The 23,038-nt window shown below is 40.7% G+C and overlaps 1 protein-coding gene across 1 annotated transcript; it reads right to left on the bottom strand.

Annotated features, from left to right (window-relative positions):
- Positions 1–193: 193 nt before the first annotated feature.
- On the bottom strand, positions 194–22,821 carry LOC102237191 (ubiquitin carboxyl-terminal hydrolase 12-like). Its single transcript, XM_023346217.1, has 10 exons — positions 22,677–22,821; positions 16,490–16,570; positions 16,195–16,278; positions 15,006–15,135; positions 12,497–12,765; positions 11,296–11,372; positions 11,094–11,177; positions 9,539–9,736; positions 8,018–8,096; positions 194–3,574 (listed from the first exon to the last, which is right to left on the bottom strand). The coding sequence occupies exons 1-10, from the start codon at positions 22,722–22,724 to the stop codon at positions 3,473–3,475; spliced, it is 1,152 nt and encodes a 383-aa protein (XP_023201985.1). The 5' UTR covers positions 22,725–22,821; the 3' UTR covers positions 194–3,472.
- Between the last annotated feature and the right edge of the window lie 217 nt (positions 22,822–23,038).

Below are 23,038 nucleotides of genomic sequence, written 5' to 3' on the forward strand. Positions count from 1 at the left end.
TACCTGAACACTAACAATAAAGTCTTTAAAAATGCAAACATTTCAAAAGGACTTATATAAATAAGCAATGCTTAGTTTGGTGGGGACACAAGTAAAGCCTGGTGGCCCGCCAGGCTTATAATAGACTGGGGGAAACCCTGAATATACATATATATATATATATATATATATAACAAACACAGTAGGAGTCAGCTTTTTCTTCTCAAAATCCTTTATGTAATTCAGAGCAGATTTTTCCTTCCAACACATTTCAGAACAGGAGAACTTTTGGAAAACGTCCCGGAGAAGTTGCACCGAGCGAGGTCGTCCCTCCGCACTGAACACCGATCCTCACTTGTCAAGCCAGTCAGTTAATTATTTTAAGCAAGCATTCATTTAAAAACCAAATTATAATATCAATATCTGTATTTATGTACACAACAACATCTCTCGTTACAAACTTCCAAAAGTAACTCCTCCTCCCTCCAGAGCTGCCCACGCAAAATTGGTAGACAGGACAAAGAAAAGTATAAAAAAAAACATTCAAAGTAAAAGTTAACATTCATAATAATAATAATAATAATCACAATAATGCTTAAATAAAACAAAAAAGTTCTTGTTTGAAATTAGGTTTGACAATTCATAAAAGATCCACAATCAACTTAATCTGCTATTTTTGTTTTATTTTTAATTCCCCAGTCACGTCTTTGTGCTTATTGGTGAAGCTTTCAGAAAGCATAAAAAACCGCCTCGCTCTCACTGGGTGTGTGGGAAAAGGTCAGAGCTTCTGCCTGAATTCTTCATTTTAAGACCAACTGAACTGCCTGAAATCCACAAACTTTCAAGACGCAAAGCAACGTTTTCCAGCACCTTCTTCAGTGCGTTAAAGAGCAGCAGAGGCATGGAGAGGAAGTAGTGATGTCTTTTTGAGGTCTCTACCCTTTAAAACAAGTGCTAGAGGAGTGATTTTAAAACCTTACGATTAAATAGCAAAAGTAGGCACATTAAACTCCATCATGTCTGCCATGTCACCTGGGCAACTGAAGAGAAAACTGGAAAAAAGGTCATCAGAAACTAGAGAAAAGCAAACTTCAGACCTGCAGCTCTGTTTTCTTCTTATTTGCCCTCTTACTATTTCGCCACATACAAACAACTTATAAAACACCCGGATTCTAATTCTTGTTTGTAAAAGAAGAGGGCTGAATTTGTCATTTAATGGGTTTGGCATTGTAACAGTCAAATTAAAAATAATTAAAAACATAATTGACGAATGGAAAAACTGAGATTGTGGTCAAATTTGAATGGCATGTAATTTCTTGAACTGACCTTTGGGGGCAGAGGTGTGCAGCTGGTCTTCTGCAAACACAGTTATAAGAAGTAGAAGAAGAACTGAATGCAACAGATAAACAACTGATGGAAAATCTACAGAAGATTTTCTTGGATGGTCTTTCCGATGTTTTCCCAGTAACATTTGAAGTCAGTAGCAGCTGCTTCCTTAGCTAGCATGCTATGTGTGTCCATTACACCAACACATGCCAACTCTGGTTGCAAGCTGACAAATTTTCCTTGCTAGCTTAGCTTAAGTTACTTAAAGCTATTTAAGCTACATCCAGTTTTAATAGCTTAAGCTAGCCATTTAAGCTTAAGCTAAACTTAAACTTGGATAACTTGAGCTTAAGTTAGCTTAAGCTGTGCTTTTTAGTGCATTTCATGAACAAAAAACAAGTCAAATAGCCAACTTTGTGTCTTAGTTTAGGGATCAACAATTTGTATTTAATTTGTTATACAATTCATAAAGATATACATCATTATTTTCCTGTAAAATTCACTTTATGTTCCATTTTTCGTATTTTGTTGCTAATCCCTTTTAGAGCGAACCGACAGCCAATCCCGTGTTAGCAAATTGAACTTTTCAAGCCCCGATCAGATAGGTTCATAATTATGTTACACGAGTTAATGTGTTAGTTTATGAGTTACATAAACAGTTCTCACAGATTATACGTTGATTATAGAAATTTACTTTTAAATTAGGCACAATGGAATGACCAGCATCTTTAGTTTCAGATAAAGGGAGAAAGAAAAGTTAGCCGTCACTCAGCTGGCAGCACAAAGCAACACGTGGGTGAGGGGAAGTTCCCTAAAGCATTTTCACCTCTTGGGGAGAAGTTTAAGCCACAGAGATGATAAAATGTTTTTTTTGTTGTTTTTTTTTTTTAAACGTGTCGCCACTAAATGAAAAGACGGCGCCATCTTTAGATCTGCTGCTTTATAACAGCCTGAGTGGGGATGGAGAATCGCAGAGTGAAAAACGTGTTGAGGAAAGATTCTTCTCAACTTGAGAGCTGCAGCTGGACTGGATCGCCAACGGAACGAGGCAGACACTGATCAAATCTTTGTAGTGTGTCAAAACTGAGTCTGCTGAGAAATTAAAGTGGATATTTTACAGGTTTTTAAAAATGCACAGTTTTTCAGACTTGCTCTTCCTTCGGTCCTCTCTCTCCTTTTCTCCATCGTGTCATCAAATGTGGCTCCTAATGGCACAACACCACTTCATAACCAACCTCCAAGTCTCGTTCCACTACAGGACAGCTTTTAAAAACTGTCCTGTAGTTGAAAAAGTTAAAAGTTTAAAAGCTGCTACTGTTAGACTCATTGCTAGTCCTGGTACTTAAAAACACCCCCCCAAAAACCTGCAGCTTAAAATAAAATAAAAATACATTGTAAATAAAAACAATATTAAACCGATAAAAACACTGAAAAGGTGAAGTTATACATACTGCAAATTGAATTTTTGGTCAGTTTATGTCACTTGATCTTTGAATATTTAAAATAAAACGATTTCTTTGCTCTTTCATCATAAATACGGAGCTGTGCTCATCAGTTTGAGACATGTTCCCACCCCTCCAGTGACTCCCTTGCGCTAAGATACTGTATATGAGCCACAGATCGTAGAAACGGCGCTTTTTCACGCAGCGTTCGGCCTCCAACCCTACATGATGTCAGAGAGGTCTGAGGTGATTGGCTGGACGTCTATCGGTGCCGTCAGATCATAGTCGCTTCACTTCCTGTCCAGTGAACACATGATCTGGCAGTTCCACCGCTGCTGGGGAGGGAAGCTAACGTAGCAAGGTATTAATACTCAGAAAGAAGCTGCTGCCTCCTCTGAAGCCGCTAAAAAACACACATGATCGGTTCAGCCACTGGTCTCCGTTCCTGGTGCAATAGTGCAAAGCGAGTGTTAGACAGTGGGGGGGTTTCTTGGTATATCAAGGTGCTTGTTGCAGTGTGTTCTCGGAGGATTTGGCATCCCGGAGGCAGGCATGCAACCGGCACGCGCCTCGAACCCGTTTCCCCAAGCGGCGCTCCGGGGTCAAAGCCGCTCCCTGCCGCAGGGGGAATAAAGCCCGGATACTTGTGTGAGCGTACTGGAGGCAGCCGGCGGCTCGTCTGCCACGTCCAGACAGTCTGCTGGGGGAATTCACCGCTGGCTGCGTCAGTCTCTGGACTGGTAGAACAGGATGTATCCGGACTCTGAGTTCTTGGAGATGTCGGACGTCAGGCCGTAGAACTCCTCGATCGCCTGCGCGTCGATTTTCTGAAAGGGAAGAGTGCAAGGTCTGAACCGAGACACATTCGGGACTCTCGCGTTGTTCTCCAGGCCTTTGTAACAAACACCTTTAGCATTGCTGGGTCAATATTTATTCAACTTTCCCTGCAGCGTGTGGAAAGCTTCATAACAAAAATAAATATACATATTGTCCAAACTTCAAGGTTTCTGCAAGTCGCACACATTTAAAGTTAAGACCACATGAATGAAATACAAGAAGTCAGGCAAAACAAAACATGTTCAGTTCACTTTTTTTTTCTTTTACATAAAATTATTCTTAGATAATGAGATCATACTTTGAGCTCCTTTCAGAATGAGCCTTTTTAGGATCTCTGTCACTTTAAATCCAAACAAGCTGCTGCTGGCCACGCCCTCCGACACAAAAATGGCCACTGGCCATCAGATTGCTCAACAATCCCATCACTAAGACTGACTGAAAATGCTAAGTTATATATATGTAGCAATATTTCACTTACACGTCTTTGTGCAGTGGCAATAAAATAAGTCTAAGTATACAACCGTACATCTTTGAAAAGCGTCACTAGAGCCTCCGTTCGGGTTGCTTGGTAACAGCTCACACTAACCCTGCGTGAGCTTTTGCAAGTTTTTTTTTTTGTGCGTTTTTGGGAACACTTCCTCGTCGTCTGACTGTGGGAGGGTTTGTTTTCCCCATTTCTCATCATAGCTGCATCTGCTGCTCTCTATTCGTGTTCTTTCCTCAGCTGTATTTCTCCTCCATGACAACATGCAGGGGAAATACCTCAGCTACCTATTCAACAGGTAAGGACTGGTGCTTGACCACCATGTTTAAAACCCGCTAAACCTCAGATTTCAGAGTTTGTGTCACAACGAATGCTGCTGTCAGATCAGTGCTAAGTAGCAGTGCTAACTGTTTCCTGGGAAGCTTTTTTTAGCCACGATAGGGGAGAGAAACTGTGGCATCTCTGATGGTCCGTTTGTGGTTCTTGGTGGAGATTTATGATTCTCACGCTGCACATGTGGCTCTAAACACATTATTTGTGCAGAACGCATGTAGCATCATAGGGGTTGGCATGTGAAGTGAGCTGGTGGCGACGATAAACGTCGTCCAGCCAACCAGCAATAAATTTGTACTTACTCATGATAGACACACAAAGAGAAATTCTAGCTAGCTCGGCTACCGGTACATTAGCAGCTAGTTAGCGATAATTGAAATGAAGATGTTTGTGCGCGAGTCAAACTTCTGACGGTAAAACTACCTGAATATATGAGATTAAACTGAAGACCTGTGAGTAATGTATTTAAAATTTAAAAAATTTTACTGCATATTTGTCCCAAACATTTGACGATTTCTTCTCAACCTAAAGCTAAAATCTTTGCAAACCCTGCGATATGCATTTTGTTGGTCTGTTAGAGTTTTACACTAAAAGCTTCTGGGCTGATTGTGAAAGAAATGCCGCTTCAAATTTTGGAGCACAGAAGAAGTTTCAGTTCCAGGTGGAAACGCCCCAAACAGCATCAGTTCAAGCTCAATTTAGACTCCCCAGTTCCTGCCAGACTTAAATAAAGAGAGGCAAAAAAAAAAAAGCCAAGCAAATCTCCTCAAAACATTAAAATGATAAGTTAGTATTTATGTTCTGCGAGTTCAGCAGAATCATCCAGACCAGATGGCCGAGCAGCGGAAAAACCCCGCTATCGTCTTCCAACACCGGGCCCTCAAAGAGAGCGTCTGCCATCTTCTCTCTACGCTGGAACTGAACGGTGATGCGTCCCACGCTTTAAATAAAAACGGATGAATGACACAGCGAAATGCTTCCTCTGGTTAATTCAGCCAAACTAAACTGGCTGAGCACTGAACTGAAGCTGTGCCTCAAAATGTTTGTTGTTTTTTAACATTCGTTGTAACTCATTTACATCAGAACAAGAAACAAAGTTAGTCTTAAACCCACTCTTGTGCAAACTGCTGCACTTTAAACTGGTTACTCTGTTCCTCTTTGGTAGCAATTTATAGTTTTTTTTTTGTTACTATCTGATTCGCTGGGTTTTTTTATATTCCTCCTCTCATTACTTAAAGTAAGAACAGCAGAGGAAAACTTATCCAACTTTCTCTGCTTCTACTGCGTCTCAACACCACGTCTGAACAGCTTGCTGTGATCCAAACTGAGTTTATGAAAAGGTCACAAACTCAGTTTATTATTATTAGAAAATGATGGATGGCTTACAAAATATTTCACAGATGGGAAGTAAAAAAAATAGCTTGAACCTCCCTCCCCCTTAGCTAGATTATTCACCTTCTAGTTCAATAAACTTCTCCGCGCTGGTTTATTAAATAAAATACACCAGGTAAAACTCGCAGATGTGACAAAAATGTAAAAGGTTTTAATAGAAGAAACTGCCTGAAAATGTTTAGAAACAGTGGCTGAATGAATTTGAATGAAATTACTAAGAAAATCCTTAAAAGTACAATCCTTGGTTTCTGTTTCTATTTAAAAATAAATCTGGCTTCAACACTGACAGAAGTTCACTTTTCAAAAGAGAAAAATCCAGGTCGACCTGACCAGCAAAGCTCCTCCGCTGCAAACGGCTGATGTTTTCATTGGGAAAAGCACAGAGCTGAATGTCGACTAAGAAAAAGAGATTGAAGGCAAGGAAAATGGAAAAGAAATCCAAGAACTAAAACAGATCTGCTTTCTTTTTTCTCCTGGGTTTTACTGTTGGTAGAAAATACGCCTAACCTTTTGTTCCTGATCGTTGCTCAAAATTAAACGTCAACATTTATTATTTCAGTCAATACTTGCAGCGCAACACAAAACACTGGAGTGACCAGAAGGTTAAGCTCATATTTTAGCAGCTACGTTTCCATGTTGGTTTTGACCCTCCGTGTTTCACACCGATACATTTTATATCCTACTGGAGTTTCCATGGACCTCACCAAGCTCCGCCCACAACCGACCCACGTGACAGCAAGTCTCACAAGCAAAGCCTCGCAGCGCGTTGTTTCTATGTAAACATGACTGCATTAGTGCATAATTTCTACTGGATTTTCACAATATATCAGCTACTACATGGACAGAGGAACTAACAAGTTCCTGTCATCATCTGGGAGGAGGTTACTGGTTTCTCAGTCACAAGCTGGTTGCAAACCTGAGGCCAGCAGGTGTCAGTCAGTTATGGTAGATCTGAAATTTGGTTTGATGACGTCAATATGAGAAGCTACAGACTGACAGGAGGAACCAAAGAGCTCTGTAAAGGTAAAGGCAAATCTTCTGAAGCTGGGATATAATTCATTTAATTTCACATAATTATCGCGGTAGAAGCCATTTGTTTGTTAAAATTGTATGAAATATGTTTGTTCTATTTGATGTTTGTTGTGAATGAAACTCACAAATAAACGAGGTAATTAGTCCAACGTTTAGAAACTACAGCGGCTGTAATGCGCCACAGCAAAGGGAAACAAAGGTAAAATAACCCGAACAGGTGATCAACTCAAAACCACTCGTACCTTTTTACTCTCTCTCTCTCTCTTTGTAGTTTAAGCACACCTGTTACCGTGGCAACCGCCTGCGCCCCCGCAAGAAGAGCAAAGATTAGGTTAAAAACACAACATTCAGTCCGTTGCGATATCAAGTTTCCAGGCTTGATATTTATTTCTCGATTATTAATCAGCGCTTCCCTGAACACAGCGATGGTTGATTGACTAGCTGTAATTGGTGCTAACGTGGCTAACAGGAGTAACAGTTTAGTCCAAAGCCTTTTCTGCTAAAATAAAATCTTTAGTGTATGTCAGATACAGACACATTGCATATTGATCTGTTTAGCTAACGTAAGACTGTGTAGCAGACAGGCTTCAAGGTGTAGAAGTTGTATCAGTTCTGCCATTATGCTGTACTTAGCTAACGGGAAGCTAACGGTGTGTTTGTGAGACGGCCACGCACGTGACCACGTAGAATGGCCATCAGCCAATGAAAAGCGGCCCCTCTGGTAAGGTCCATTCACCTCAGACTGTGGCTTTTCAGGCTTATTTCACCATTAATGAAACAATGTTTATTAATATTAATGTTATATATTACAGAGGAATGCCTAGGCTTCGATTTTGTTCGGTTTCCTTCAACATCAGTTTTTGCTCTTAATTATTTTTAACCTTTATATACTACTTATTTAGTTTCCTCCTGTTTTAAAGGGTGTCTCTTATAAAAATCCCTCTTTTCTGAGAGCAACTTGTGAAGCTGCAGCCAACATTTTACAAAGTCATCTCAGTTATGGCTGCACAAGAAAGTCTGAAGTGTTTCAAACAAGTAAACTTTGTACATTTTTGACTAACGGCAGAAAAACAAGCAAAACACCACAATCATTAATGCTCTAAATGTGTTACCCAGACTACTGAATTGCTAAATAGTCCAACACATTTCAACATTTTACGACTACTTTAAGATTAGAAACGTCCTCTCTCACCTCTACAATGTCGTCATCAAACAGCAGCCAGAAGCCGTGGCTCTTGACGATGGTGATGTAGTGTCCGCGGTTGGGGCCGCTGCAGCGCAGACAAAAAGGACAGACACCAAAAGAAGACGCATGTCAAACAGATTAAATGTGTGCTTCTGTTTTCAGACGAAAGAGCAAATCAAGTTTAGAACTCTCTAAACTTAGCTGAAGAAAAAGCAAAGACTGGCGTAAAATCCGTGCTAATCGTGGTTAGCAAGTCGTTACAAACTGCAGCAAGCTAACCTGGGGGTTTAAATTAAATCACGAGTCACTAATATTTTTTTCTTACATCCTTTCAATAAGCGGCTGAAGAACAAAACGTTAAATTCAAACAAACACTTGACTGTGGATGACAGCAACTTGGTAACTTTTACCCCCTTTGGGGCCGAACAACTGGGATTTAAAATATAAATTTCACAACCAGTCAGTGTCTGTTCTGAAATATTTGGAAAGTAAATTTTATTCAATTTTATAACTTGCCTCTAGTTCTACTACAAATAAATCACTCCAGTATGAGTAGAAAAACATTGTTCCTGTGTTACAGTTCTTATAGATAAATATGAACAGCATGAAAATGGGTATTAGAAGTTAAAAAATTTAACAGAAACTGGCAATAAGAATTTGTCACACCGTTATATATATATATATATATATATATAAAAAAGCAATATTTCTTATAAAAAGTATCTTTTGCAAAATAAGTATCAGGTAGCATTTTGTACTACAGTGACTGGGAACAAGATGTAACGTAGGAAGAGACCAGATGAGTTCACTTCTTTAAAGTCTAAAATGATTTTTTAAAAACGACCGTCAATGCTGAAGTAGGCTTCAGACTTGAATCCTCCCATTTGGTTTTCATATTCAGTCAAATCTAAGCTCAATGGTTTTGCGTTGCTTCGACTCTATAAATTAGCTATAATATCGAAGACTAGGAATTTACTTATGAAACCCCATAAAACGCAGTTACACCGTAATTTTGATCTGTAAAAATAACATTGAAGTTCTGTTCCAAAAAAACCCAACATTTCCAACAAAGGCCGTGGAAACGGTATAAACGATACAAACCAGATGTTTAGAAAAGACATTTGTTTACTGTGAAAACTTTATTTGTAGAAACACAAACAATGGATTTCTCTTATGTTTGCAATTTGGACCGTTACAGACAAGTGTCCTGTTACTTCATGAAGCTATTATTCTAAACTGATTTCTGAATCTTTTTAAATGCTGCTTTAAGATGAGCAACCTTTACTTAACTTTAAAGTCACATAGTTAATATCTTCATGAATGAATGAGTCAAAGCAACAACCCAGGTATATTTTTGATGAGAAAACACTATAACATGATGTAGAGCTAAAAAAAAGAGTTGATTTTACATAATACCCTGCCTTCTAATCCTCTGTTTGCCTTTAATAAACAGATTTGCATATCTGTAAACTATCAAACCAGAACGACAGAAGGAAAAATAAAAGTCCGATCTAATTCAGGACCTACCTGCCGCAGTGAACGACAACCGCGACCAGGTCGTACATGCGGTCGGGGTTGGTGGCATCGCCTGACGTGTTGAAAAGGCGGAGCTCCAGCGGGAAGACGACGCGATAGGACAGCTTGGTGTAGCGGTGCAGCTGGTCCATGTACTTGAAGCGCTTGAGGTGGAGGGCGAGGATCATGGGCAGCTTTTTTACCCTCATCCTGACAGAACGACACAAGCAAATGTTTGCTTCGTTTGTGAGTCAATTCATTGGAAAAAAAGGATTTACAGTGAAGTACAGCTGCATAGCAATTCATACAGTTTTAGGTTTTGTCCTGCTAAAATCCCATTTCACTGGAAATAAACATGATAAACCGACAGAAAGTTGAAACGGGAAAAAATTGATATATGAGGTTTTATTAAACAAATAACACCAGGAAAGAAGTCGTCGTTTCAGCAGGACAACGACCCAAACATGCAGAGACACGTGAAATAGTTCAGGTCAAAGCATATTCATTTGGTAAAATGGTCAATAAAAGTCCATAGTTAAACCCAAACAGAAATCTGTGACTAGACATAAGCATTTACTAAGAAGAATAGGAAAAAACATGTTACTCTTTACCTGATAATCCTCGTCAGTCTGTCACAAAAACTCCCTATAAAATGGGCTCAAGTTTGTGTTTGTAACTTGACAAACATGAATACTTTTACAAGGCACATGTTCACAGATGATGATCAGAAAGTTTTGATTAAAAATAAACAAAGCTTGCACAAAAACAAAAAACTTCAAGAGAAGCTTAAAAAAGCTGGGAGTAATTAGTTCAAGGCCTAAACTTTCAACGAAACATTTAAAAATACCAAGACATTTCCAGAATAACCAGAATATCGCAGCATGTTTTCACTGTTTTTCCGTCCTCCTCATTCAGCTGCAGCTCTGCTGTTCTTTCTCCTTCGCGTTAATGCAAGGCTCAGCCTCTGCTGGTAGCCCTTCACGTCCTTAATGGATGTTACTTGGTGCACTTAGCGGGCTCTCCGGTACAAAAATACATGCAGCAGCAACACTTGAGAAGACGCGCTTAACGGTTTCCAACCGCAGAAAGCTAAAAACGCGGCAGCGCTGTTAATGCAAAGGGAAGTCTGGGGGGGTTAAGCGACGTCCAACAGGCGTCTGGCCAGAGATACGCCCGCGAAACCGATTCTCAGAATGTAACAGGAAGGCCCTGACAGGCTGCCATGGTGACGTCAGATGTGGTTTCAGGGCTGATCTCTAATGGAACAAAACCCAGCAGAGTTTGTTTACTGTTACTCAAAACACCCTGCAAAAACTAAGTAGGAGCTCAAAAGGGATTGCATGACGTTTTTTTAATTTATTTTTGTGCGATACAAAAGACGTGGCGTGTGTTTGGCATTATTACATTAAAGCCACAGGGATGATACAAGATGATCGTCGTGTGTTTAGCTGCTCTACAAAAATTAAGCGTATTTCACCAAATCAGAAAAGAAGGCCACTAGATTTATTTGCGAGTTTTCTGCTGTACGAATGTGAAAGACGTGAACAGAAAAGGTGACGTCACCTACCGTTTCTGGGCTTCCTGTTTGCTGCGACATTGCTCACAGTAATATTTGTACTCGCTGCATAACGTCTCTGTGTTGCTGAAGCCCCTGTTGAGCACAAAAAGGAGAACTCATCCATAAATCTTCACTAAGACCTAAGATTTTTTTTGTTGGGCTTGATGAAATAAAAAAAAAGAAAAAAAAAGAAAAGAAAAAGCAGGACAACCTGAGACAGTGTGTGATCGAAGTGTTCTGCTCCACGTCCACCGACAGATCCAGGAAGTCCTCGTCCTTACTGCTCACCTGCAGCAACCAACAACAGGTGAACTGCTGACCAACCAAGGCGGGGCTGATCAGTCCCTCCAGGTCGTTTGCAAGGTGTGTTTTTTTTGTGATTGCTGCGGCCTAAAATTGCTGATTTTGTGGCACGATTTTTTTCAAAAAAGTTGCACATTTCTTGCTTTGCCTGGTCTTACAAAAACGCTGAAGTTGCTGTACATAACCTTCCCATTATTCCCCTCTGTCTTTCTATTATGGCAATAAAGATTTCTTTGAAATATTTGGAATGCAACAGTGGGCACAACAATTCCTTTACTGAAATTAAAGAGAATTTGGTTAATTCCTGGTATTAGCTAGATAGAAAGCGATGTAAAATAGGCAACAGCATTAGTATTCTTGTTAACAAGCTTAATATGATGTAATGGTATGGATTAACTAGTCAACGTTTAGCTAACATCTGCATGCAGCGTTTAAAGACAGTTTTTAAGAAAATTACGTTTCTACGTTGTACCCTGCAAGCAAATGGTATCATTTAGCATCACATATACTTTCAACTTGAACACGACGTTAAATTGTAAGGAGGCGAAAGGGATTGTTCATAGTTCAGTTGCAGTGATTGGTCAGGAGAGAAGGAACAACAGATATGTCAGATTTGAGGAAAAGTTGCAATGAATTGTGAAAATTGCAAGTCCGCGCCAAATCTGCAAATGAATAGTCGCAATAAATCTATTAACAGCTTTATTTATATTTGCATGATTTGTCATTTTTCTCCAATCTGGTACACTGGTTTCAACTGGACCTTCTTTTTTTTTGTAACCCAGTTTTGTTTGCAGACAAAATTGTAATTCATTTTATTTGTTGTTTCTGATGTTTCGTTTATTTATTTTAGGTATTTAAAATGTCTTCCAGTTCCAGCATTTAAGAGAATGTGCTCTTGGATTATTATGCCATTTCCATTATAATACCTAAAATGGTCTCAAAACAACAATACTACCGTTTATCGCAATAAGCTCTGGGACGATTTATTGTCCAGCAGAATTTCTTATGACATGCCTACAAACTAGGAGTGAACTTGTGTTAACAGTTGCAATCGCAACTTCCTGCAGGGACTGGCTAACGGAAGCAGCGGACGTGAAAACCCAGCTCACAGCTTCGCAGTTGAGGCAGCGCGTCTCGTTGGTCAGCGTTCCCTGGAAGATCTCGTGGACCCACGTCTGCTGCGTCCCCTTCCCACCGTCGCCTTCACCCCCGCCTCCCCCTCCGTCACCACATCCGCCTCCTCCGCTCCCGTTCTGCACCAGTTTTCCGTTCTGCTGTCGCTCCTGGCTCTTCTCCTCCTGGAGGAGGTCTGCGATAGTGTTGAGGAGGTAGTTGAGGAATTCGTGGGCGTCCTGCTGCATGTAGTTGTCAAACAACTCTGGGGAGGGGAGATGCGGACACGTCAAGGGCAAAGATAAATATTTGATTGCGTTACAACCACAGATTTATGCGAGTGACCGGGCCGGTCGACAGGAAGCCCGGTTAAAGTTGGCATGGGAACAGATGGAGCTAAATACAGGGAAATCCATGTTCACCTTCCAGCAAGACAGTGATCTTAAACAGCTGGAGCTGTTCTGTGGTGGAACGGTTTAGATCAATGTTTCTCAAATGCTTCCCGTCATGCAACTTAAGTTGTACAACTTAAATGTTGTAAGTCTGGGAACAATTCAGTTTTTTAACTCAATAAGTAACATTTAATCTAGACCGCTCAGACTGTGTGGTTCTCTCAAGAGAAAAAGAGCAACTGAGTCACTAGGATGTAAAACCTTTTAAAACTGTAAGCATGGGTTACTCGTCAGCTTCTTCAGTTTGTTCTTTTTCAAAAGGTATATAGCTTTCTAAAGAATTTTGGTGCAACATTTACAACAATATTGCTAATATTTCAGCTTGTCAGAAGATATGAAAAGTGCAGAACAGTTTGCATTCATACTAAATAAGCTTTGTCTATTTTTCCTTGCCTTTTTCTGCGAGCTACAGTTACTTGCTTACGACGGAGTATAACAGCCAGACTAAGGTTTTAAATCGTAATTTTATGAGAACTGTACGCCAAACTACGTTAAAATGAGGAATGCTGGACGCGGCGGCGACACACGTACGTACGCCTCAGTCCTCCACGCGGCCATGCCAGGTTCGAGTCTCATCCTGTTGACCTTTGCCCTTCTCTCACAAGCTACTTTCCTGTCGTTTCACTTTCAAATAAAGGCCAGCAGCGCCAAACAAAAATTCTTCTTCTTGTGAAATTATAGTTGGTGTCGATTACACAAGAAAATAATCTTTTAACATATCAGCATCAAATTCTCATCAGCTGCAGGACTGAATCGATTGTTTAAACTTGTGTCCATTTCAAAGAACGAACCACAGACTGTATGAGGTGTCGATAACTCCATTGAACCCTTTTTTCATTAAAGCGTTTTTTTCTCATAATTTTACGACTTTCTTCCGCCAATATTTCATCTTTATTGTTCTAATACTATAACTACTAGCCTGGTCACAATACACCGTCATATTTGCTTTACTAACCTCTGCCGCCATTATTCTTTTCACTGTCACAAACTTCTCCTTGGGCCTGTTTTCTGCTCCGCTTTTATTCACTACGTGTGTCTGTGCAGACTGCTGCTGCTACTGGCTTGAACACGCAGCCTGTCGATACATTTGAACACTAATGCCCCCTAGTGACCGGAGGCTTGATTATCAGTCAAGCATGACTAAAAACAAGAATTAAGTCTCTCCTGCTTCTTATTCCCCATTATTTCAGACGTATTGGTTAGGATAAAAGATATTCTCGTGCTAGAATTGATCACTTGGTAGTTTGGGATGCTTCACTACTCTTGCCAGTCGCTCACTGAGCTTTGAACTACTTCAGTCTCTAGGTATACAACGTTGGTGGACACAAACCACAACAACATGCAGATGTGATTCTTGGGAAATCTGGTTCTACTGGACCAGAATACAAATACATGCCAAACTCCTCTGATTTTTATTTGTAAACATTTTTCAAAACCCGTGTAAGTCCTGTTGTTTTCCACCTTACAATTATGCACTACTTTGTGGCGGTCTTGTCACAGAAAATCCCCATGTATTTTTTTTTCTTCTTCCACTTCACATCAAATCCCAATTATCTCCATTAAAGTCTGTGTTTGTAACGTGGACAAAGTGTTGGACAAGTTCAAGATGTATGTCTAGTTTTGTAGGGAAAAAGTAAACTTTTAAACCAAAGTAAAGTTTCAGAGACAAGTGGCATCTGTGTGCCATTCTTTTGATTTGCTTCCTGCTCCGTAATTTCACGGACAATACGACTTCCTCAGCTGTGTGATTAACTTCTCAGCTGATATCCATCGTCCCCATCTCTTTCCCCTTTTCCAAGGCCGCTGCCTGCATCAGTACTCTCAGCTGCGCCGCTCCGCCATGAAAGGAAGTTTGTTTCAATGACTCAATGTCTTTGTTCTAAAGACTTGGTGCTAAATGCTTCCCAGTGAGATTACAGGACGCCTCGCGCTCTGACATCAGCGGCAGCTGCACATTCTTCCAAAGCCGTCCCATGAATATTCTATGAGATTATTCTGCATCTTGACACAAGCCTCCCTCCTCACCCCCACCCCCCACCCCGTCGACGCCTACCGTTTTCCTTCCTTAGCCGAGAGATGAATTTCTTGGGAGGGATGACTCCGACTTTTTTCTTCTGGGTGGCGATGCTGTTGAAAAGGTCGGCCAGGCAGGTGAGGAGGGACTCCTTCCTCCGAGGCTGCACCTGAGATCAACGGCACGAGTCACAAAGGCTTCCGTAGCCTCCAATTGTGTCTTTAACATCAAACTGATATGTGCTTTAACATGGGTTGTAATCATTTGTTTTTGGGGTAAGTTGCACCTTAGAAAGTCTTGGTCAGTTTTGAAGCCAATCGTTTCATTTCTACCTTCTTTCATTTCCTGTCAGTAAGCAAACATTTTCATACTAGCGTCAGAGAAATACATTGTATCTGGAAGGCATTTCACATTAATTTATAATTTAAAGGGACAGTATTATGTATGTTCCATGTTTTAGTGTGATAAAGTAACTATGTTACCTTCAGAAGAACTCAAATTCTAGGAATTTGGGTTTTTAATTTAATGCCTTGAAATTGGGCCTCTGTCTCTTTTAGAAACTCCTGCTCTTTCTGAAACTCCGCCTTCAGGAAGTCGACACAACATCGCTCCTCTATTAACCCTTTAAGAACATTTTTACCAGCGTTGCACTGAGAAGTAGATGGTATAACGAGCTTAGCAGATGTTAGGTTCCACCAGGTGTTTGCCATTTGCTGCTGGCTAGTCTGAAGGAGCTGGGGAGGGGCTAGGTCCATCCAGGCCCTTTTGCACAGCTGAAAGGTTGCCATGGAGATAAAAGGTTTTCTCAAAGATGCATGAGAGAATCAAGGCAACACTCCAGGTGTATTTTTGATGAGGGAATAACATTATAACATGACGTAAAGCTAAAAAAATCAGTTTTACAAAATAATGCCACTATTAAAACGATCTAACACAAGAACTGTGTGATTTTGACTGGGAAAGTGCTTCATTCCTCAAGCACTTTCCCTCAAATAGCTGAAATAGGAACAAATGCGTCTCGTCCAAGTACATCTTTCTGCTTATCAGCTGCACAGTTTCTGTATCTGCTGTTGTTATTTTGACCGCTATTTTGCGCCCCGTTTCCAGAAACTCGTCATAAAGCCTCCTGATATCAGTGATTTTTGGCCGCCTGCTGACAGCTGTGAGGGAAGCGTCTGAATCAAATCCAGGTGGCCACCGGTGTGTGAGTTCTGTTTTCGACACTCACCTTGTACGCCAGCACCTTCTCCCTGAACGGTCGGCAGAAATACAGAGCCTGCAGCACCGAGTTGCAGTAGCAGGTGTTGCCGAACTAGATGAGGCAAAAGAGGCAAAAGAACAAAGAGGCAGATGCGATTCTTTAGAGTGCGTATGTTTTATTAGCATCCATTTAACACAAAGAAAGTACAACTGTCCAGGTTTGCTTTAATTTAAAGTCCGAATTATGAAAAAACAAAAATATATATATATATCAGAGCAGGCACGTCATTAGCTAGTAGTGCACTGTATCCAGATAAACTTACGTTGACCAATCCAAAGTAGTGTTCATTAACAGGAAACTGTTCCGGTCCAATCTCCTTTTCCAAGGCAGAGGCATTGGCGCCCTGAAGAAGTCGGGAGGAGAAAACAGCAGAATTAATGTTTTACTTAAACGTTTCTTGTCACAGCAAGAAAAAAAAAAAAAGTAACCACAGACTGGTACGATTTTCCAGGATACAGTTTCCTAGACTTTTATTTGTTTCTGTTTTCGTTCTGCCCTGCTGGAATCAGCACTATTTTTAAAAACAGCTCATAAAACTCTATTTAGACCCGGGGTCTCAAACTCCAGTCCTCAAGGGCCGCTGTCCTGCAGTTTTTAGATGTGCCGCAAGTACAAAACGCTGGAATGAAATGGCTTCATCCTTGTATAGATCAGTTCTCCCAGCCTTGCTAATGACCTAATTATCCTATTCAGGTGTGGTGCAGCAGAGGCACATCTAAAAGTTGCTGGACAGCGGCCCTTGAGGACTGGAGTTTGAGACCCGTGATTTAGATGGTTTGCAAACTATAAAACAACACGTCATGGTCTGTTTTTAAATTCAGTTGACTTTTTTGAAACTATGGCCCAATAATTCGGGTCTATATTGATGTCCGATACTAAAACCGCCGTTAAAACCGATATTATATACATTTCAGTTGTCTTTTATCAACGTGGAAAATACGACCACTGAACCACTGTTTAACTTCTTCAGTTAAGCAAACACATGACCAGCAACATGACTTTAAACATCGGTTGTTAATATCGGCTTAGTTTTACTTACTCCAATATGTTGAAAAATGACTAAAATCAGTCGATACCGATGTTAATGCCGACATATTGTGCAACCGTAGTGCTAAAATCATAAGAAGGTCTTCAACAATCATTTATAGCCAAAATATTCATAAAAACGAGGGGTGGCGATATGGTATTAAAGTTTTATCATGATATTTTGTGTCTGCATGACGCAGAAATCAAAAGCTGCCTTTGAAAAACATTTGGAATACGCTAAAAAGTGTGATTTATATTGCTAAACTGCTCACAGAAACTGCATTTACTAAAACTTTCAGATTTACTGACATGCTCATTGAAAAAAGACAGCAAAATTATCAATCCTGACAATACGGAGAGTTTTGGGCAATTTCAAGCATTATTAATTGGAATATATCATGACAACGATAAATCTAAATTCTTATCACAATAACAAATGTATCACAATACATGATACGATAAATGCCCACCCACAAGGCATTTGATATATATATCAGAGCAGGCACGTCATTAGCTAGTAGTCCCAATATTTTCAATATTGGGACTTGAAAGCACTTTCAAGTCCCAATATAGATGTTTTCTTCAGCACTGTGAGATCATCTGATATTTTCCTCCTATAATGACCACAAGAGAGACAGTCATCCAAGTGAAACCCCGTCAGTTAACACCAGGAGGAAGTAAAAAACCACAACCTACCAACCAGAAACACGAACGTTGCAGGTCCACTTAACTGGCAAACTGCGTAACTATAAGGTTACATGAGTAAGATACAGCATTTGCTCGTTTTCAATTGGTGAATATATATGTGAGGCAGTGACGTGCGGTCACAGGAGGCAGGTGAGGCCTAATGGAAAACTATAATGATAAAATAATTTATATTGCTATTTTCACCCTGTGGTTTGTACTATAAAGTACCTATTTTTCATTTAGCTTAACCAATTCTGGTTATTTTTTCTTCAAAATCGCTGAATTTTCGCATTTGTCCATTCATATGCTCGCAAGCGCAGCTGGTGAGGCAGCAGCGAGCCGAGCCTCACCTGGGATTGATCAACCTCTCGCTAACTGCACTGGCTGCAATTTTATGAGAGCACTTTCCTCCTGTCTGTACGGCGCCAATAAAATGGTTAAAAAAACATTCAATATATAAACAGATTTTCCATAATTTATGTTATGTATATAACGTACAGTGTTTTTTGTAACCAACTGTGTGTGTAATGTGTTTCGTGGGCTGAGAAGCGATCAGAAACGCCAGTGAACAGATTCGAGATGAGGCAGGCAGTTCTCCTGCCTCATGGCAGGGGGCGCTCATGATCCCAGACATTGTGACTCCACCACTGCAGAGTAAGAGACAGTAACAGCCAGCTAGAAATACAGTAAAGTGCAGCGATATATTTATAGTTTTCTCCTCTTACCACAGCAATCACTTATTAGTAATCGCAAAATAAACATTAAGCCTAAAACCGTACTACTGCGACAGGTTGAATGTTCTGCTCTTTGTGTGGGAAATATTTAAGTGTGTTTTTGTGGCGTTGTTGTCAGTTGCTATGGCAACGAGTCTGCGCGTAGCTGCGCTTCTACAGAGAGCGAGAAAGAAGTGGTTTTGAGTTGTACTTTAACGATTTTCCCCTTGGAGCACAGCATAAAATTAATAATACCTACATGTCCAAGTTTGATTGAGTTAACGGAAGAATAGCCTTTTTGCCCTCCAGCGTTGTCCGCATGCGCGAAATTTCCTTATGTAAACAATAACATGCCGGGGGGGGGTCTATATTTGTAAATCTGATGATGATTAAGTCAGTGCCTCACCAGCTATGAACCTCACCGCACGTCGCTGATGTGCGGAAATGAAATAGAAAGTTGAATCCGTTTGCAGACGCAACTCAAATGCTCCAGAATCTCCTTTAAAACTTGTCAGATCTTCCTCTTCGGCCATCTTTACTAACGCCAGTAGCCTGACCTGTGAGCCTCTTGTGATGTCATCAACCCAAAAATACACACAAAGCAGGATTAGCAGCCTTTTTTCCCCCCCCTCCTACAACCTACTTTTAAAAATTCTATATTTGGTGGAATCCGGTTGAGAAAATCCCTTCCTCACGATCAAGTTATTTTTATTAATGTGTTGGTAGACCGCTGATTGTCATACTTCCCTAAAACGCTTTTAGAAGCATCAGAAAAATCCTCACTATAGCACCTTAAAGTGAGGAAATTAATTTGTTGCTACAAGAGCACAAAACGTGACTTTACAGAGAAAGCAAGTAAATAAATAAAACTTTATGATCATTTCCAGGGTTTCCTCTACATGTAACTGATCGTGACGCACCGCTACAGCTACATAAAAGACGCCACCACTTCAAAATGAAATGCCACCACAACCTGGTTGCATGTTTCGCATATGAAATATAGCTCAACATATACACAGCTTACGTCTGTGCACTTATACCAACCATAATCAGAGTTTGGAATCAATTTAAACAGTATGAAACGTTAAAATGTGTATTATTTGTTTAAAAAAAAAAGAGAGAGACGTCAGCTCCTGGAAGCTGGCCACCGTGCGCTGCGCTACTTTCAGGAGTGAGGAAAAATTAGAGGCGACAGTCTGAAGTAGAGGGAGAGTTCAACCGGTGAAAGTTAATGTAGTTAATTAATATAGCTTGCCCTTAATGCATAATGGTTCAGATATATCTTACAATATAGAGCAAAAACAGAAAACTAAATGTTTTACAAAAAGCTCTTTCAGGCGTATTTTGGTGGGAGCAGAGACACAGAAACAAAGGACAACGATGACAGCAGTAGTGATGATGATGCAGCTTCTCCCCTCAGGGTGGGGGGGGGGGGGGGGGGTCGAGCTCAGCACCACATTGCAGTCCATGTAAAGTCAACAAGAGGCTAACAGCGGGTTGCTGTCTGGGCTGAGGTTATTTATCCAACAAACAGCGCCTCAGAACAGCCAAGAGGTTGTAAACAACAAGACACAGCGAACTAACTCTCTGATGTTTGAGAGGCAGAGGAGGGGGGGAAAAAAAAGGACCTGAAAACACACAAAGACATTAATTATTAACACCGTCATCGCCGGTTTAAAGTGACAGCTTGGAACCGAGTGTTAGAAATGAAAGTGAATAGAAGAATTATTCATAAGACGAATGCAATAAAAGGAAGTTAAATGAAAGCCGACGACAACGCCGGTTGCCTAAAAGTAAACATCTTTCCTCTATTAATATGCTATCCGAAGTTGCTCAGCTCAGCTTCAAACCATCTCCGGCGTGAGAACGAGTCCAACCCTCGACCGCTGGATGGTTGTCGTGGTGAGAGGTTGGTTTTTTTTCTTCTTTTTCCTTTCTTTTTTTTTTTTTCAAACCAACAGTGAGACGGAAATTTCAAGCTGCCTTGGACTTATAAATAACTGTTCCTTACCCCGACCTGCTCCTGCACACTGCTGGACAGGTGGCTGAAAAAGGCTTTGCTCTCACTTAAAGCAAAGAAAAATCCAGCTTTAAAGGAAGCTTCAAAACCACGACTAAATTTAAAGGTTTTTTTTATTTTTTATTTTTTACATTCTATATTCTTTCTTAACTCTGTGCTGCTATGGCAACATAAATGGCAACATCTATGTACCATCAAAAAAAAAAAAAAAAGATAAATCATTTTTTAAAAACTAGCAATAATCAGTTTGCTCTTTCGTTTTAGCAGCATTAGGGCTAAATGTTGATGTTCTGTTTCCAATGAAAGAACAAAATCAGGGATTTTTACTCCAGAATATCATCTGGTGAAAACCTTCAATCTGCAGCAGCAGCAGCAGCATTTTTACATTCCCTAAACGTGTGAGAGAGAGAAAAAAAAAAGTGAACCCAGCTCCACTTCCTCTGTTTCACCAGCCAATACGTATAGATTTAAGCATTAAAATACGACAAAACTCACCCGCTAAACCAAACTCTTCTTTGAGCTCGATATGAGACCAGTTCTCGCGGTTCTGTTCTTGACAGAGGAACACAAACACACCAAAGCTCATATTGGGAAGTTAATTAGTCAGGCGATCTGTTTAAATAGCCAGCCTGCAGTCAGCAGCTTAACACATCTCCCACACTTTAGCTGAGCACTTGTAGGTTTACAAACAGCATAAGTTTAGCAGATAGTACTTTTTTTTTTTTTCTCCTACCGCTTAAAAGAAAGACAAATGATGCTGTTTGTGATAAAAACAAACATCTGCAGGCTTGAGCAGATATCAAATTTTAATACTCAAAAATTCATGCCTAATAAGGACTTAAAACAACTATTGTGTCCAAAGCAAAAACAATGGGTAGATAACATTCCTATAGCATAAATCATGTTGCACTGTTTTAGTATCAGTAGGCATAATAGCTGGCTTTTTGTTTTAAATGGAAATAATTAATCCAGTTATACATTTTTTTTGTGTGTATTATTCCAGGAGATCATGAAATGAGGGTTATGAGCATGTCCAGAAATGTCACACCACGAGTGAACATACAACAGAAAGTACTACCAAAGAGTTGAATATGTTCATTTTGTAGGTTTGGCAAAAAATAAAAAAGTAGCAGACCGTTTTTCAGCCAGCTCACTGGCTGTGTGCAGCAACAGGTAAGTATTGAAGCACAGAAATGCTACGACGAAAAGTTTTGTGTTTTTCTACGGCCGTTTCAGAGTATTTTAATGGGAGCTTTAGATTTAATAAACATGATTCTGTGGAGAAAGTGAGTGTCTGTGAGGAATGCGTTGCCTGCCATCCTGACTACAGAACCTCCACAGGGTCTTAGAAAACTTAACAATTGTTTCACTTTATTTTCACCGATCAAAGCTCCCTGTTGTTGTTTTTTTTATTAAACTATTAGGAGTTTTACTGAGACATTCAGGTTCTATCCTGTGTCATTTGGTTTAAATTTCACCCTCTTCAGCTCAAAGCAGCATCAGCTGCCTTGAGGTGTTTACATCCTCTGAGTCTGCAGCGCAGCTGGTTTCTGTTATATTTCTGCTATTTGGGGGAAAGTACAACCGTGTAAGCAGGAACTGTAAGTTTCGGGGTTTTTTTTATATCTAACAACAACTTCAGCCCAAAATAGAACTCCAAACGGCTAGCTGGCTAAGCTAGCCGTTTCCCGACCATCTAGTCAGTCCAACTAAGCACAACCCAGATGAAGCTGCTTACTAACTCTCTCTCTCACACACACACGGCCGGTGTGAGCACAACGCGATCCCGTTAACTCTCCACACAGCGGCGTGTTCGGGCCCGGCAAGCCGCCCTGGCCCGAGCAACTTTCTGGGAACGCTGTGTGTTTTTATCATGTTGTTCTGTGAGGCTAACAAACAGGCTAGCAGCAGCAGGACAGCTAACCGTAAAACATGAGAGCAGGCAGGGTTCAGCAGACCGGGCAGCGAACGGTCCGCCGAACCGCCCGCTCTGCCCTCCTTACCATCGTACAAATCGAGGCGATCTTTCGGACTGTCATCAGTATTTCCATCCGTGCGCCGCCATGTTGGACCGAACCCCGATGTTAAAATGATCAGACCCGCTGCGGCTGCAGAGTTTCCGGGAGGGCGAGTCGAGCCTGCCTGCTGCCCCTATCGGTACTGTCAAAGCGGAACAGAAGGGGACGACAGCGAGAGCTTCCGGTATGACCTTTCAGAATAATTTAAAACATTACAACAAAACAAAAAGGCAAATTTTGTGTGTGTGTGTGTCGGGGGAGGGGGGAGGGAGGGGGGGGGGGGGGGGGGGGGGGGGGGGGGAATAACACATTCCATTCCACATTTCAAAGTTCACCAAACTTTACCG

This window comes from Xiphophorus maculatus, chromosome 14 (assembly GCF_002775205.1).
Source record: "Xiphophorus maculatus strain JP 163 A chromosome 14, X_maculatus-5.0-male, whole genome shotgun sequence".
Taxonomy (NCBI): domain Eukaryota; kingdom Metazoa; phylum Chordata; class Actinopteri; order Cyprinodontiformes; family Poeciliidae; genus Xiphophorus; species Xiphophorus maculatus.